Here is a 16342-nt window from a genome sequence, read left to right as displayed (position 1 = left end):
CACAATTATGTTAAGAACAGGTAACTGAATAACAATAAAGAAATTTAGTGCAATAAAACCATGGTAGTTACTTATAAATAGACCAGATTAATGTATACCATAATCAACTAACTGTGGAAGCAGCATCTGGAAATAAAGTGAATGTAGTTTTGTTTATCAGTTTGTCCCAGCAGACTCAGCTTTTGTGTCACTAATGACACCAACCACCCTTATGCTGTTAATTACCTCTGAAGCTGCTTGAGAATTTGAAGCATACAACAGCATGTAAATAGAGACAGACACAAAGTTGTCATTGCTCACATGCTAAGGTTAGACTCCAACATGTTTAGACATATTTAATGGTCAGAAAATTACAAATATACTGAGCTTTCCTTCATCTGTGGTAGTTACTTATAAATAGACCAGATTAATGTATACCATAATCAACTAACTGTGGAAGCAGCATCTGGAAATAAAGTGAATGTAGTTTTGTTTATCAGTTTGTCCCAGCAGACTCAGCTTTTGTGTCACTAATGACACCAACCACCCTTATGCTGTTAATTACCTCTGAAGCTGCTTGAGAATTTGAAGCATACAACAGCATGTAAAATAGAGACAGACACAAAGTTGTCATTGCTCACATGCTAAGGTTAGACTCCAACATGTTTAGACATATTTAATGGTCAGAAAATTACAAGTATACTGAACTGACTTGAGCTTTCCTTCATCTCGAAGGACTAGTGCTGGGACCAAGGCATCATTCTATGGTACAGACCAGACTGAACAGTTCAACCTCCTGATATCCAAACTGTAAGATGACATAGTCCAGATTAGAAACAATATTCCGCTTTATCACAGCTACTTCATACACAAAGCTGATAAAAGGATAGCTTGCCCCACCAACACTACAGGAGGTCCAAGAGAGGAAGGACACCAGGGACCTAATCAAAAGAAAATCCACTCACCTGCCATTTTTTTTGATGTAGGTTACTAAATAACCATGGTCTTCCCAGTTATGAACTGTTTCTGTCATTCCCTGCTCCTGAAAAATGGGCTGTAGAGCTTTAAGAACGGCATTACAATCAGCTGCAAGATTAAGAGAGAAAAAATAATCAGTGAGGATTTCCCACTCAAGTTACTTCTGCCTTTTTTTAGAGGCTGGAAATTTTTTCCTGGAAGCCTGGATTAATTTTTCTGTAAGTACCATTTGAACACTCTTTCATGTATCTTGTCTTCTGCCCATCCTCATCTACCTAGAGATATTTCTCAGTGCATGGGTATCCAAACAAGTTTAAATCGGTTTTCACACCTGAGCAAAAATAGTTATCTACGATGGGTTCAATCAGAGTAGTTTTATTCCAGCTACTATTGATCATATACTATATCACACTCCACACAAGTCTTTAATCACATAATTACTTTTAAAATCACTTAACACACAAACAGCAATCCCAAAAAACCCCACAGCACTGACAAGAAACCTCAAAAAAAGTTAAGCTGTAATACTGGATAACTACAAAGGCATTGAAGACTAACCTATTCACCCTACCCCTACACAAACACCCTTTTTTCTAACATCCAGGCCAGAGCAAGTCCCCAGTTGAAATCTTCATGATATTACGGAAAAGAACTCTCAGAAGAGCACACAAAAACTCATTGGAAATAACTGACATTACTCTGGTACAACTACCTTCAACAGCAAGCTGATAATCTGTCCATAAAGATATTTCTTCAGTCAGAATATGCTAAGTTCAGAAGTCTCAAGTTTTCTGTACAGTTTTGTGGGGGTTGTCTTACCCACAACATAGCTTTAATGAACAATTTTAGTTTCTTCAAACAAGTGTCTCAAAAACAAGTTGCAAGCTTTGCCCATTTATTTTGGAGTTCACAAGGTGAATTAGGGGAGGATGCTCCTAAAATTGCACTTAGCAGAACAGGAACACAATTGGAAAGATTCATCACACCAGTGTCAGCGAGGAGACCTAACAAAACATCAATCTACAGGCTGTCCCTGGAAAGCAAGTAGCATCACTTCCACTTCACAAAACACAGAACTAAGCCACTATGGTCACGCAGTATGGCAACAATGTAACCAGGATTTAGTATCTCTACCAGAGAAACCACCTGACACCGACTGAGTATGGAGGCACAGTTTACAACCAAATGCTTCAGCACAGACACAATCTTCCCCATTGTGACTTTCTTCAAGAGTTATTCCCAAGGTACTCATTTTGTTTTACCCCTGCTCCCAAAATGCATATACATTGGAAGCCAGTAAAGGTAGCCAGCAGACATAATCAGCAATAGTTTCCAGGATAAAATGGAGTTGTACAAGCTACAAAGAACTCAAAAAAAGATCCATACCAAATAAATCAAGGTTCCTCAATCATCTCTATCCAACTCCACAGCAGACTAAGCTAAAAATCTGATTGCTTGAAACTTATGTTTGCCCATCCATAAACCCCAGACTTGAATTACCCCTGAATGCTTCAACCAGAAGGACTAAAGTGACTGATACTTTCCTTCAAGCAAAATCAAGAGCAAACCAATTCCCAGTAGCCAAGGATATTTAATAGAAGTCAGAAGGCTTTGCTTACTGCTCATTGTATCTGATCTTGATGCATGTTCTGAGATAGATTTATTTTTCACCTTCTAAATCTCACTCAACTCCATTTTGCAAACTAAAGCCAAATAGAACAAACAAAATTAAACTCTGCTAGACCACAGTGAATTATTTAACTGCTGGTTCCTTCTTAGTCAGGAGCACCACTGATGAAACACCACAGTCCACTATCACCATGAAACTTCTTCCTTCCCCTACCTTTCTGTAAAAATATGCATCATCTGTACCAGTAAGATTTTAGACTTCCTATCCAGTGTCAGGTTCTGCCATGGCACAGGCAATAAGGCTCAGAGTACACAGGTTGTCTGTCCAGTAACCATGGTTACAGCAGTAATAAGTGGGCCAGTAATCAAACCAACATGTTTTTCAGACATCAAAAGAATAGATAAATAGGGTCATAACTATGAGCCACAGTTCTTAAACAGGTTCTAATCTCTGCCTTGCACTGGCAAGGGAACTTTGCAAGGCTCACTTTGAACTTGCAGCTTCTGGCAGGCATCAGCCGTTTTTGGAGAAGGTAAGAGCAGCTGCTCCAATGCCAGTACATTCACAAAGAATTTCTGTCACTTCAGACATGTAGTCCCCACTTTCTCAGTAGCATTTGCTTCCTTGCCCAACTCCCTTTACCTTCTCCACCTTTTTCAAAACAAATACCTACTTCCACCATTTACTCCTTAAGCCACCACCACAAAAACATTAAAAACCCTGTTTAGTAAGGCATGCCATACCCTCCAAGGGCCAAGAGTAAAATGACATGAGACCCAAACTGAACCAGTGTCCAACCAACCCCCAAACCACTTCTGCAGCTTCTGCAAGACAGCAAATGGCAAAGAGACTGAAAAACTGAAGTACTCATAACACATTCAGCCTGTTTTCAACAGCTTTAAGAAATCCTGCTAGGTGCATCTTGGCAGACACTGCAGGACAAATCATCACTGATATTTTTCTGCTCCATGAACAGATCAACCCCTCGCATACAGCTCATCACTCAGCCACAGAGTTCTTTGCTAAGAACCAAGGCACAAGCTTGATTAAGCTCTCCCTATTATGCTATTAACTTTAGGAAATTAAAACAACAATATGCTCTTTCACCAGGTATCCTTTTAGTTCTACCACACAAGATTTGCCTTGGAGGGCTAATTAATTGTCCTAAGTTGGAGATTCCCTTATAACATGTTTGAGGCCTTAAGTGGTTGCTTGAAGGCATCAGGAAATTTCAGTGATGTCAGGATGTCTCACCCAAATCCACTTGTCACCACCTCACTCCAAGTTCAGATATGCTCTTATCAAGCATTGATAAGCAAATCGGACAATGGTGATTAAAACAACAGGAGCACCTTTGAATCTACATCCAAATGTTTATTCAAGTAGTCATTACTTTTTTTTGTTATTCAGGAACAAAAGAAAAAAACTCGGGATACCAAATACAAAATACTGATTTAGGCATTTGATAATTATTTGCCAGAAGTAATGAAAAATGCCCAGAGTTCCAACTTTAGAGAGCAGGAACAAAACCTACTATGTATAGGATTTGAAATATATGTCTTTTTCAGGAGAGTTAATGCCCAGTTTAGCCCGAACGTTTTTGAATCCCAGCACGTCTGAAGACTTGCAGCAGTTGCAGATGTTCCCCTGAATTTGCACAGCTAAGCAGTAATTGACAGTAATCTGTGAACATGAGAGCAAAGTCCAGAGTTGCTGTAAGCATCAAGTCTGGCCTCATGCACAACACCAGCTAGTTCCACCCTGACACTTGAGCTCAGTGTTGGAATCATCTGCTATTGAGCCAGACTATCTCTAAAAATATTCTGGATTAAGCCCTACAACCAACAAAATTTCAGTAAACTATGGGAACAGATTAACTCTCATTTGAAAATATTCACCCCATTTCCAACTTCTAATTTTTATTACCCTGATTTTCAATAATTTATTCTAGCAAGTGAGAATATAGCATAACCAAAACAATAAAACACATCAAAACACTCACATATGATTGTGCAACTGATGAATTTTCCCTTAGCAGCTAAATATTCAGTAGAGAAAGGTGAAGAAAACAAACCAAACTAAGTGATTCATTAAGAATACATTAAAGAATTAGCAACATTAGGAATCAAGATGCAGAATATGCTAACACTAAACAGCAACCTGAACTGCTGGCAGATTGTTTCAGTTCAGAGCTGTTTAGGTTGTTTCAACATAATAAATCCTTGTGTTTTGCAAGTCTGATATCCTTGCACATAGGCACTCTAGCTATCAACTCCAATTCTTCAAAAATCTTAACAGGAAAAGGAAATACAGAGACGGGGTGGGAGGGCACCACACACTAGTGATGAAGGGAACACACCTGACAGAAGAGATTCATTTCTAGGCAGCTGGGGTCCAGGGGCAGTTCAAGAAGAGCAGCAGGAGGGGGTGCCTCCAACCTGCTGCAGATGCACACCTGACTGCTCTGGCATTCAGCTCACCACAGTCAAACTGGTGGCCCCCTCCACCACCACCTCTTACTAGAAATAGTGTCCTCAGGATCACAGGTGTACAGGGAATCTCTCATTCACAGACTGATCCAAGACGTTTTTCCAATGCCAATATTGTATCTCAATCTCAACCATGAAAAAACTGCAGAATTAGGAGGTGGGCAGCAGAAATGTTTGGTGAGCAAATTGTTCATAAGCTTTAAAAATCCAGAGCCAAGGAGAAGCTTCAGGCTCCCATGTATTTGCCACGTCCTAGATTTTTTTAGCACTTGAAAAAACAGAAATAAAAACCAAAAAAAAGCTAAAAGTCACAACAGTTTATGGAAAGTTAACAGCTGCTTCCTCCTCCTAGGTCTCTGTATTTGCCACGTCCTAGATTTTTTTAGCACTTGAAAAAACAGAAATAAAAACCAAAAAAAAGCTAAAAGTCACAACAGTCTATGAAAAGTTAACAGCTGCTGCTTCCTCCTCCTAGGTCTTCCTCTCCATTGTATGTGACCAGGTGGAGCAGTACATAACAATTTGCAGATAAGTTGTTATCACTTAGTCATCAACTCCTGCACGGCAATCTTTTTCTTAGAACTAGAAAACTTAGGAATTTTAATTCTTTTGTGCTAGTTAAAAGGATCTGCCTGCATGGAAAAGGAGAGAGCAGAGCACACAGGTGTTTGAAACAGACTATGTAGAGAAGTTTTCACAGCAATATGGCAGGCTCAACTAAAGTCAGAATGCCAACAGTTGCCTAAGCTGAGCCCCGTCCTCCAACAACAAAATAACCCCACACCTCACAAGAATGAAAGTACACGCTGCAAGTACACCCCTTGACCCCTGCTTTCATAACTGCCCAGAACAAAGCAGATAGCTTTTTCCTGACATGTTAACAGATGCAAATGAATAACAACTGGCTTTAGTGACATACACCTTCTGGGTATTAAGTTCAAAGTCTCCCATCAGAACACACATACAAGAAAAATCCTTTGTTTTGTCCTTGCCAGCTATGCAAAAGAAGAAAACAGCAGGAAGCAGAAAATGATACCAAAATTACTCCTTTCAATCACTTTGCACCCATGAGGACCATCCTCATTATGTTGACTTAGACACAGAAGTCAATAATTCATGTATGGCACGAGGCTTAAGGGGGCAGCAGGTGGAAATAGTCATCTACTACTCATTCATCCATGAGAAAACAGATCATCAAGTTTCTTAGTACACTCACTCTATTGCATTATGTATTACACAGGGTTAGGTGTAGAAGGCTGCTTTTTCCAAAGATTTCCACAGAACACCTCCCCCACTCCTATTTTTAAGCTGCATATAGTGAATATCGCCTACAAAATGAATCTGGACAAACCCAGCTAGACTGTGTCACATCAGCAAGTGCATGAATTTACTGGCACTTCCATGAGATCACCAAAGCCAATAGGAGTCTCTCTGTGCATCCAAGGGTCCTTTAGGAAATTGTGGGTAAAACAACCATGATCAGAATGAGCTCTCAAAGCATTAACAATACCCAGCTACAAAAAGGAGAATTCAACACACTCTCTTCCCCTGCACTACCACCACCTTTGTATTAGGTCCCCAATCAATATCAAGGGAGAATTCCACAGAAGATCTCAAGTTTTCAGCAAATATAGGTCTATGAGATCTATCCATTTCCATAATGGAATAAACACACTAAAAATAAGTTATTCCTTCACCCTTCCTCTACTTGATTTGCTGTATTAGGGCTACCAAAAATCTAATTTACTGTGCAACTACAGGGTGCCTCTGGATTGGTGCTTGTGGATTCATCAATATCTGAAGGCTCACTCAAGATGATTCCTGCAGAACAATATATTATGAAAAACTAAAAAGAATCCCCCACAGAGACCTGTAAGAGGGGTTTTCCCTTGTTAGTTTTTGGCAAAATTTTAGAAGACCATCATGTCTGGAAGCACATTAGGGACCATATTTTCAATCACTAGTAGAGTCTCCCCCATTCACTCTGACATTTACAAATTATTTCTCTATTTTTAATTAAATATATGCTTTAAAAGTATTCTCCTATATCTGGCATCTAATTGCAGTTAGTAATGATATGGCATCCTTCTACAGTTAACTTTTTAAATGCCTGTCTTCTGGAAATGTGCACAACAGATCACAAAGCAATTCTCTGGTAACTCCAAAAAATCCCAAAACAACACAGGCCTCGCCTTGAGCCTTATTATCAACAAATGTAGTTTCAAAGCCTTAAACTTCATTTGTCTCCCAGTAACATACAACTGAAGCCCACCAACTGGCATACAAAGACTGTTCACATTTTAAACCTTAGCATCTATTGAAATATCTGTAGCCCTTCCACACACACCAAAAGAAAAAAAAAAAAAAAAACCAAAAAAAAAAAAAAGGAAAAAAAGGGAAAAAAAAAAAAAAAAAAAGCTGTACAGAAGAAAACACATTTGGTAACAGAACTTCAGCAAGTCCAAATAATATCAGCTCTTCTGGTCACTTACATCTTCCAAGCCACTTTAATCATCTATGACCTGACCATCTTCTAGAAAAAATACTTAGCACAGCACTTGTCCTAGATACTTTCCTCTCCTTTCAAGGATTTTGATATTTAAGAGGCATGATCAGAGAAATGTATCTGAAATGGGAAATACTGATGTGTCAAAAGCAGTCTTCATTTCCAGCAAGAATTTGCTCTACAGCCTCAAACCATGAGCCTCACAACAAACATCTCCCACACTGTTAGCCCTCACCTTTGCAGGTGACAGTTCCTTCATGTCTGAGCAAGCAGCCGTTGAGAACTTGACATCATGCTGGAGAGTCAGATAATTATATTTTCAGAGTTCCAGTCATAAAGTATTTTAATCATCAAAACTAGAAACCAACAAAAGCAGACAATGAGTTCATAGCAGTCGTTACTGCTAAAAATGGAAAGCTATTAATACCTGTATTAACACCTCCTGACAAGCCCCATTTGTGCTCTGACACTCAGCAGGCCAGTTCTTGGTCCAGGCCTGCCAGAACTAGACTGGGGAGACCTGCAGGGCTCAGCTCACAACAGCCCAGACAAAGGCACAGGCTGAGCCCACACCACTCATGGAGGCTGCTAAGGAAACAACAAAACAGACCCATTCCTGAACTGCAGCTGCAAACACACCTTTAGCAAAGGTTGATAACACAGTTGCAAGCTCCAGAGACATCTGAGTTTTGTCTAATCCTTATTTACATGGTCTTCACATACAGATCATAGCTAAGGAGTCAGCAAATTTTGTTCACATACCATAAATCAATAAGCTAAGGAGATAAGCCTGTCATCTGCATGTTATCATTGTAATCAGATGTTTCAGCACTTCAGACAATCCAACGCTTGACAGAACCAGTCAAATTTAGCTATAAGGATCAGAGATACCATTCCCTCACAAGAAGTTCAAATATACTTAACATGTTTTTACAGCTAACTGCAGCCAGCTCCAGCCACAAAAGCAAAATCTGTCTCACAGGAAAAAACAAAGCCTTAGCATCTCTAGTACATCAGGCAACAAAAGCAACCACCAGAGAACATCAAATTAAAAGTAACTCTCTATATAGGTAAGTGCTCAAATCTTTTATTCATGAGTTTTATTTATAATCTTAGGCTTAGACTAATACTGAACTTGACATCTTCTTGCTCCTTCATACACAAGATTGACTTACTTGAGAAAGAAACCACAAGTTCTCAAGAAAAATATCAAGTTTTCAATGCCAGTCATCTCTTCCTGCATTCTCTGCTATTTCAACACTTAGTATGGGCTGAACAATGATTCAACATCTAGAACCGTTGATTATCTGCTAAATAAAGCAAACCAGCACCAGTTCCAAATTGTCTTTACTACAGCAAGACACAGCTCAAAACACAAGCAACTGAACTCAAGCAGTTTTGCCCAGGCAGAAGTTAGGGCAGAGATTTCAGAGACAGTAGCAAGAAAGAGCCAATGCAGCATCCCCCAACCCCCCCCCCATCCCACAGTATTTAGTTCCCCTGAACACTCCTCTTCCCAAGAGATTACCCTTTCAGAAAACCATGTTCTTAATTAGTTCTTAAAGTAAGGAAACTCAACAAAAAAGCTTTTAGAAGGTGTAAAACTCAAAACCTTGTTAAGTCTTCCACCCTTCAAAAGTTTAGATCAACACAGTGAAAAATAAGCACATAAAACTTTGGTGCTGCTCCATGAAGAACACCAAGAGTTCCAATCCAAACAAAGACAAGAATGAAAACATTATTTTAACTGCATTCAGCTCAAATATTTAACAATTTGATAGCCTAAGTAAAAACTTCAATACTGAAAGAATATTTAGGAAGGTAACTCAGAACACCTGATAGTTAAGATCTTCCCCCCCACCCCGCAGTGTCAGAATTGAGCAGTGGACCCAACCCTGCAGACAGGGAAGCAAGCTACTGACAGAGGATGCTCAGCCTACAAAAGGTCATTCCCTTCTCTCTAGCTCCTTAAAAACATTAATCAGAGGAAAACCAGATCATGTGCACACACACATTCACTTAATTTTTTTCTTAAATTCAAGCACTGCCCTACCTGCACTCTCTCCAACCCCAGCATTCCCAGAGTGTGTAATTCACCCAAGAGCTTCCTAAGCATTGGTTTTAGTAACTGCTCCAGCTTAGGTAATCACTACTCTCCTCCACCAGCTCCCTCATCTGTGCCTTGGCCCTCAGTATTACAGGCACAGTTGTTTGTGCCACTGTACCATGCACTATTTATAATCCTCCAGCAATAATCCCAAACAGCAAACATGGAGACAATTCAAACTGATTTCCAACTAATTTGCCTTTCAAAACAACTTTCTGAAGCAAAGAACCCAAATCTCACAAGAGATCTCTTCATATCAAAATCTCTTCATATTATCCCTCCTCCCACCCTTAGAGGAACCTGAAGAACATCCATCAGTTCAATACTCAACAACCAAGAAAACACATGTTTGACATTCACATGTTTGTGAATTTGTTGACACATTCACGCATGGATGGAAAAACTCCCATTTGCAAGTAGATTTGTAACATACAGTAAATCTAAAATCAACTCTGTACAGGTATAAGCATCAAATATGTATATACCTTCATAATAAAACCCTCAAACTCAGTAACTTGAGGAGTCTCAAATTCATCTCTTCTGGCTAACAAAAAGACCACAACTAAAGTTTTCTGTGCCCCAATTAAAGAAGGCCTGCAAGCTGTGTCCATTTCTGTAAATGCTAAAATAGTATTCTTATATTTTAGGATAGGGAACACTATGCTGTTTGCCTGCTAAAGCTGTCTGTTTATCTCCAGGGTCACAGATAAGTAAAATACTTCTGTTCAAAGAGCTGAGCTGTAGAGTTGCTAATTTAACCAGATCTGAAACTCAGGCTGTGCTATCCAGCTATCACTCCTGCTTATATTTTTAACTGGCTATTCCTAAAAAACTAATGAGGTGCCTAATTAGAGGAAATAGTTACAAGGACAGGCAAAAGGGCCTTTTTTTTAATAGTATATAGATTTTTGTACTACACAAAAAAAGACAAGGACAGCACATGGACAGGCAAAAGGGTCTTTTTTTTAATAGTATACAGATTTTGTAGTACACAAAAAATTTATTGAAAAGTTTGAAAAAAACTGGCAGCTTTTAGTAGATGTACATGGCTTTAATCATCTCATACAACCCCATTCCCAAGGCAATACCGTGGTCCTCCATCTCACACCAACGCAAGAGGACCTGTTTTCTCTAACTCCCCAGACCCACGTTTTTATTGACATTGCTGGCAATTCCAACAACCTTATGGAAGTGATGACTGCAAACACTAAGAAATGGCTACATAAGAGTTATCAGTGTCACAATTCTTGCTGAGTACATTTGAGTCCTGAAGAATGTACATGACAAGCTCCAGAGTACAATACTCCAAGACAACCGGACTGCCTGAAGAAACCAGGGCTGTTATTGGAAGGGTTTGTGACATGCCAAGCAAGTCAGCCAGTGAGAACAACCCACCAGAATCCACCCCATTCTGCAGCACAAGCAGTTGCTAACAGCTGCACGAGTATTAACACGTGACGAAATCCCATCTTCCTCATGCAGAGCTCTGTCCTGCAGATCTTTTCTCTGCCAGCAACAAAGACAGCTTCCATCCTTCACTCACAGAGAACCTCAGAAGACTGAGGATAAAGACAAGAGACACACACCAGAGAACAAAGTGATAAACAGATCCCAGAGAACTATTACCATCTTAGCCTTTATAATCATCTTCAGTCTTGATGGTAGACAATTACAGTGATGCCTTTGGATAGCTGCTATGTTAAAAGTGAATAGTGAGAAACATATCCAGATTATTTCAACCATGTAAAATGACTCAGACCAAGCAGATTCTTAAAAAAAACCCCCCCACCATTACCAGGTACAGTTATTGCAAGATGCATTGCAATGAAACAAACTACTGTCCAACCTTACTATAAAGTACAGATGCCATTATCTGGACTTCTGCAAAACCTTTGACACGATCCCCCACAACATCCTTCTCTCTAAATTGGTGAGAGCTGGCCTCAGTGGGTGAACTGTTTGGTGCATAAGTAAATCGTTGGACAGTCACATCCAGAGGGTCATGGTCAGTGGCTCAGAATTCCAAGGGACACCAGAAACAGGAAGTGCCTCTCAGGGGTCCATACTGGGACCAGTTATTTAGTACCTTCATTAATGACCTAGACAAAGATCAGTTACAGACGGCAGCAAGCAGAGTGGTATGGTTGCCACACCTGAAGGATGGGAGGGCATCTAAATGGATCTGGACAAGCTTGAGATGTGGCTCATGGGAATCTTATGAGGTCTAACAAGACCAAGTGCAAGGGGCTGCACCCAGCTCTGGGCAACTCCTTGTATCAACAGTCTGCAGATGAACAGATCAAGAGTAGCCCTGCCCAGCAGGACTTGGGGCTGCTGGTGGGTGAGAGGCTGGACATGACCCAGCAACAGACATTTGCAGCCCAGAAAACCAAAAGTGTCCTGGGCTGGACCCAAAGCACTGAGGGCAGCAGGGTGAGGAAGGGAATTCTGCCTCTCTGCTCTGGTGAGACCCCACCTGCAGTGCTGCCTCCAGCTCTGGGGTCCCAGCACAGACCTGCTCAAGTCCAGAGATGACCAAGTTCAAGATGTTCAGAGACATGGAGAATCTCCCCTACAAGGAAAAGCTGAGAGAATTGGAATTGTCCAGTTTACCTGAAGGGAACTTAAAACTGAAAAGAAACTTTTGAAAAAGAGCCTGGAGTGACAAGGGGGAATGGCTTCAAACTGGAAGAGAACAGGGTTTGGTTAGATATTAGGAAAAAATTCTTTACTGTGAGGGGTAAAGCATTGGGACAGACTGCCCAGAGAAGCTGTGGATACCACATCCCTGAAAGTGTTCAAGGCCAGGCTGGATGTGGTTCAGTGTAACTTGACCTAGCCCACAGCAGAGAACTTGGAAGTAGGTAACACTTAAGGTCCCTTTTAACCCCCACATGATAAGCTGGCAACTTGTTATATTAATACCTATACAAAAACACACATTTGTCAAAAACAAGGGCACAGTTAATGTTTTGAGGAAAAAGGAGTGTGCATTTACCAAATTTACAGATTCTGCCTTCTCCATAAGGAAAGATGCAACAGCTTTAGCTGAGACCTACAAAAAACATGCTATCCTCCCAAGATCTGAAGGTTCAACACGACACATTTGATTTTACTAAATGCCATTTCATAGCATTCCAGACCATTCAGAAATCTAACTGCCCACCTAACTTGGAGGAAAAAAACTCAATTAGTTGACAATCTATGATTAAGCTATAACGTTTAACTCCTGTAACACAAACTACACATGCACACTCACCAGTTTTTTCTATTTAGATGACTCTTTGTGCTTCGGACCATAAACACTAGATGAGAGGAAAAACTCCACATAAGAAGTACAAACCAACAGTACTGAGCTGCCACAGCTAAAAGTTCTTCATGCCTCACTGAAGATGTCTGTTTTGCTGAGACAAATGTAAGCAGGCTTCTTCCTTCCTTTGATGTACACAGCAACATTTCTACAGTGGGTCCATCAACCTATCCCCATTTAGGTATATCCATCTCGGTCAGACGATGATGCAAACATTGCCCTCAAAAGTAAAGGCAAGTGGAAAAGCCTACCTAAAATCAAAGCAATTATTAAGGTCCTTACCACATTCTCTAATTAACAGCATTGTTTTTGATATCATAGAGGAGCTAACATACCTATGGTTTGTTCTCAATAAATAAACCATAGGTAAAGCACCTACTTTATCCCTGGCAATTCTGACCTTACGCAGAAGCCAGTTGTTGTTGTAACTCCTGAACCCATGGTAGTTCAGAGAACTACAGTGACAAAGAGGCCATTGTGGGGGCTGGTTGGTTTCTATACTTTTTACACTAGCCTAGTTTACCAATTCTGCTCATACTAGATTAGTCAAGCACAAGGTGCAAGGAAAATAGCAGGACTATCTCATTTGCCATTAGGTCACCATTAGAGTGGCTAACCCGCCCTGAAACAAACTCCGTGGAAAAGGGAAACTGAAAGGTTTTCCGTGTGAAAACCACAGCGCACTATCCGAAAGAACGCTCTTGGAGAACTGCAGTAACACCTTCCCCTTCCTGCTCCCGGCTCTCCGAAGTGCACATGCAGCAATGCCACAAAGGGCACAGCTCGCAGCAAAGCCCCTGTGGTCAGAAATCTCTTTCTCAAAACAAGCTTTTAAAAGATTTTGTCTGCAGATGCAGCGAACTGCCTTCACACCAAACTGGGAGGGAGAAAGGGGTTCGACACAGGGGCCAGGCCGGCTCAGGGGCGGGTGCCGGGAGGCCACACCGAGCCCGCGGCCTGGCTCAGCACTCGGCGAGGCGCTTTGGCGCCCACGGCAGCTCCCCCTTCCCCCATCAAACCTTTCCACCCGGCTCGGCCGCCGGGAAACGTGGTTGTCGCCGCAGCTCCCGGCCCGAACGTGCCCCCTGCAGATACCCGCGGGGTCAGGCCCTGCCACAGCCCGGAGCTCCAGCGTTAATCGCGTTCTCCACCAGCTTCGAGCAGCACCGCAGTGTCACCGCACTCCCGCCTCGCTCGGCGGCAGCCGCCAGCCCGGTTCGTCGCACCCGCCTCAAGCGCGGTGCAGCCGCAGCGCCTCGGGGGTGCCCCGGCCCCGCCGCCCGCCAACAGCCAGGCTCTCCTTCCCTCCCTCCGGCCCTGCGGTTCGGCGCCTCCCGCCCGGCCCGACCCCGCTCGGCGTGTCTGCAGGGCCCTTGGGGGTGCGAGGCAGCTCCAGCCACCCTCTGAAATCCCGTGATGGTGTCCTGGCGCTGAGGCCGCCGGACTGCTGTGTGTCACCTGCTGCCCGCCGTGGGCACGGAGGGGGCCCGCTGTCCCTCCCTGCAGAGGGACCAGACCAGGGAGTTTTTAAAGCCTTTTGTTTAAAGTCTTTTTTGTTCATAACTGATAACTGTAAAGCAGGGGGCTGAAGCCACGGATTTCATTAATCACGTGCAATTACAAGCCCAGAAAAATGGTATCCAGAAGTAGTTAGCTACAGGACTGATCCCAGAATCACAACATCACAGAATCAGTCAGGTTGGTAAAGACCGGTCTGAGATACCGACTCCAACCTGTGACGGAACACCACCCTGTCAACTACACCATGGCACTGAGTGCCACGTCCAGTCTTTCCTTAAAACCATCCAGGGTGGCGACTCCGGGCGCGCTTTCGCCGCGGGGGAACCCGCACGTCCGCCTGGGCCCAGCCCCCGCCGCGGCGGGCTCTGGGCAGGAGGCCGCAGCGGGCCGCCCGCCTGCCCAGGAACAGAGGCGGGTACCGGGGATAAACACGGTACGGCGGGAACGCCGGGGAAAGGGCCGGAGGGGAAGGCAGCGCCCGCGCGGGCCTCATCCACGGCGGCCCCGGCGAGACACGCAACGGGGCGGGTGCGGTGGGGAAGGTGCGCGCCCCCCCGCCGTCTTCGAGCCCGGTTACCTGTGGCGCCGAGCAGGAAGTCCAGGGTGCTGTGCCGCGCTGCTGCTGCCATAGTGAGGTAGAGCCCTGTGCCATGCCTGGAGCGGCGGCAGCGGCGCGGCCCGAGCGGCGGAGCGGCCCTATATGCGCGGGGGCTGCGGCGCCACCCTGTCAACTACACCATGGCACTGAGTGCCACGTCCAGTCTTTCCTTAAAAACATCCAGGGTTGGTAACTTCACCATCCCTCTGGGCGGCCCATTCCATTAACCTTTCTGTGAAGAAATTCCTCCTGATGTCCAACCTAAATCTCCCCAGGTGCAGCTAAAGACTGTGTTCTCTCATCCTGTCGCAGGCTGCCTGGCAGAAGAGACCGAGCCCCATCCATCTACAGTCTCCTTTCAGGGAACTGTGGAGAGCATAAGGTCACCTTTGTCTCCTTTGCTCCAGGCCTAACAACCCCAGCTTCCTCTGCTGTTCCTCATCAGACTTGTGCTCCAGCCCCTTCCCCAGCTCCGTTGTCCTTCTCTGGACATGCTCCAGCCCCTCAACATCCTTGCTGAATTGAGGGGCCCAGAACTGGGCACAGGACTCCAGGTGTGGCCTCACCAGTGCTGAGAACAGGGGAAGATGTTTGGCTGTGTCAGTCACCAGGAGCTTTGCCAACTGGCAAATTCCTTTAATTTTATTGCATGAATGAGAGTGGATTTGCACAATGCCATGGCATCAATGGCTTCACATGATTTCACAATTAAAATAAGATATTTACAAGTAACTGCTAGTGTGTAATCTAATGTGCTACGGTGATTATTTCCATAACATTCAATAAGGTTTTTTTCAGGGCAAACTTACAGTATCCCTGTTTTGAACAGTTACAGTTCCACACATAGGCACCCTGAGCAAAGCAGACACATTCACTGGAGATGTGCATCAGAAGACTGTACTAACTATACTTTCTTCAGATGGTCTTCATTTGACACAGCTTATTCATGAGAAGCTGAGGGATTTTATGATTAATTACCTAAAATACTTTAGGTAATTTGCATGTTCTAGTCAATGTCTTTGATCCAATCCTGGGTGTTATGGGGGGTTACATAGTTCTATTTGGGTGGCTTGTGTATCCTTGTTGCCATTGCATCAGGAATTCTGATTATTTTTTTTTTTTATGCCATCGTTTTGGGGTTTTTTTAACCAAAATCAGTGCTTCCTTGCTGCCAGCTTCAATCTCTCTACATTTTTTTCCAGACATGCAACTGCCACAAGACAG

The 16342-nt window shown here is 43.0% G+C and overlaps 1 protein-coding gene across 1 annotated transcript in view; it reads right to left on the bottom strand.

The window, feature by feature from the left end:
* Window positions 1-15238, bottom strand: part of SMS (spermine synthase) — a 45048-nt gene extending 29810 nt beyond the window's left edge. The window contains exons 1-2 of the mRNA XM_041472393.1: window positions 15098-15238; window positions 945-1065 (exon numbers count right to left, since the gene is read on the bottom strand). Of these exons, the coding sequence (XP_041328327.1) occupies window positions 945-1065; window positions 15098-15149 (173 nt within the window). The 5' untranslated portion in view covers window positions 15150-15238. The remainder of the gene's footprint in view (window positions 1-944; window positions 1066-15097) is intronic.
* Window positions 15239-16342: the final 1104 nt, after the last annotated feature.

Source organism: Pyrgilauda ruficollis, unplaced genomic scaffold (assembly GCF_017590135.1).
Source record: "Pyrgilauda ruficollis isolate IOZ18807 unplaced genomic scaffold, ASM1759013v1 scaffold29, whole genome shotgun sequence".
In the NCBI taxonomy this organism is placed as follows: domain Eukaryota; kingdom Metazoa; phylum Chordata; class Aves; order Passeriformes; family Passeridae; genus Pyrgilauda; species Pyrgilauda ruficollis.
This window is presented reverse-complemented; position numbering and strand designations above follow the sequence as displayed.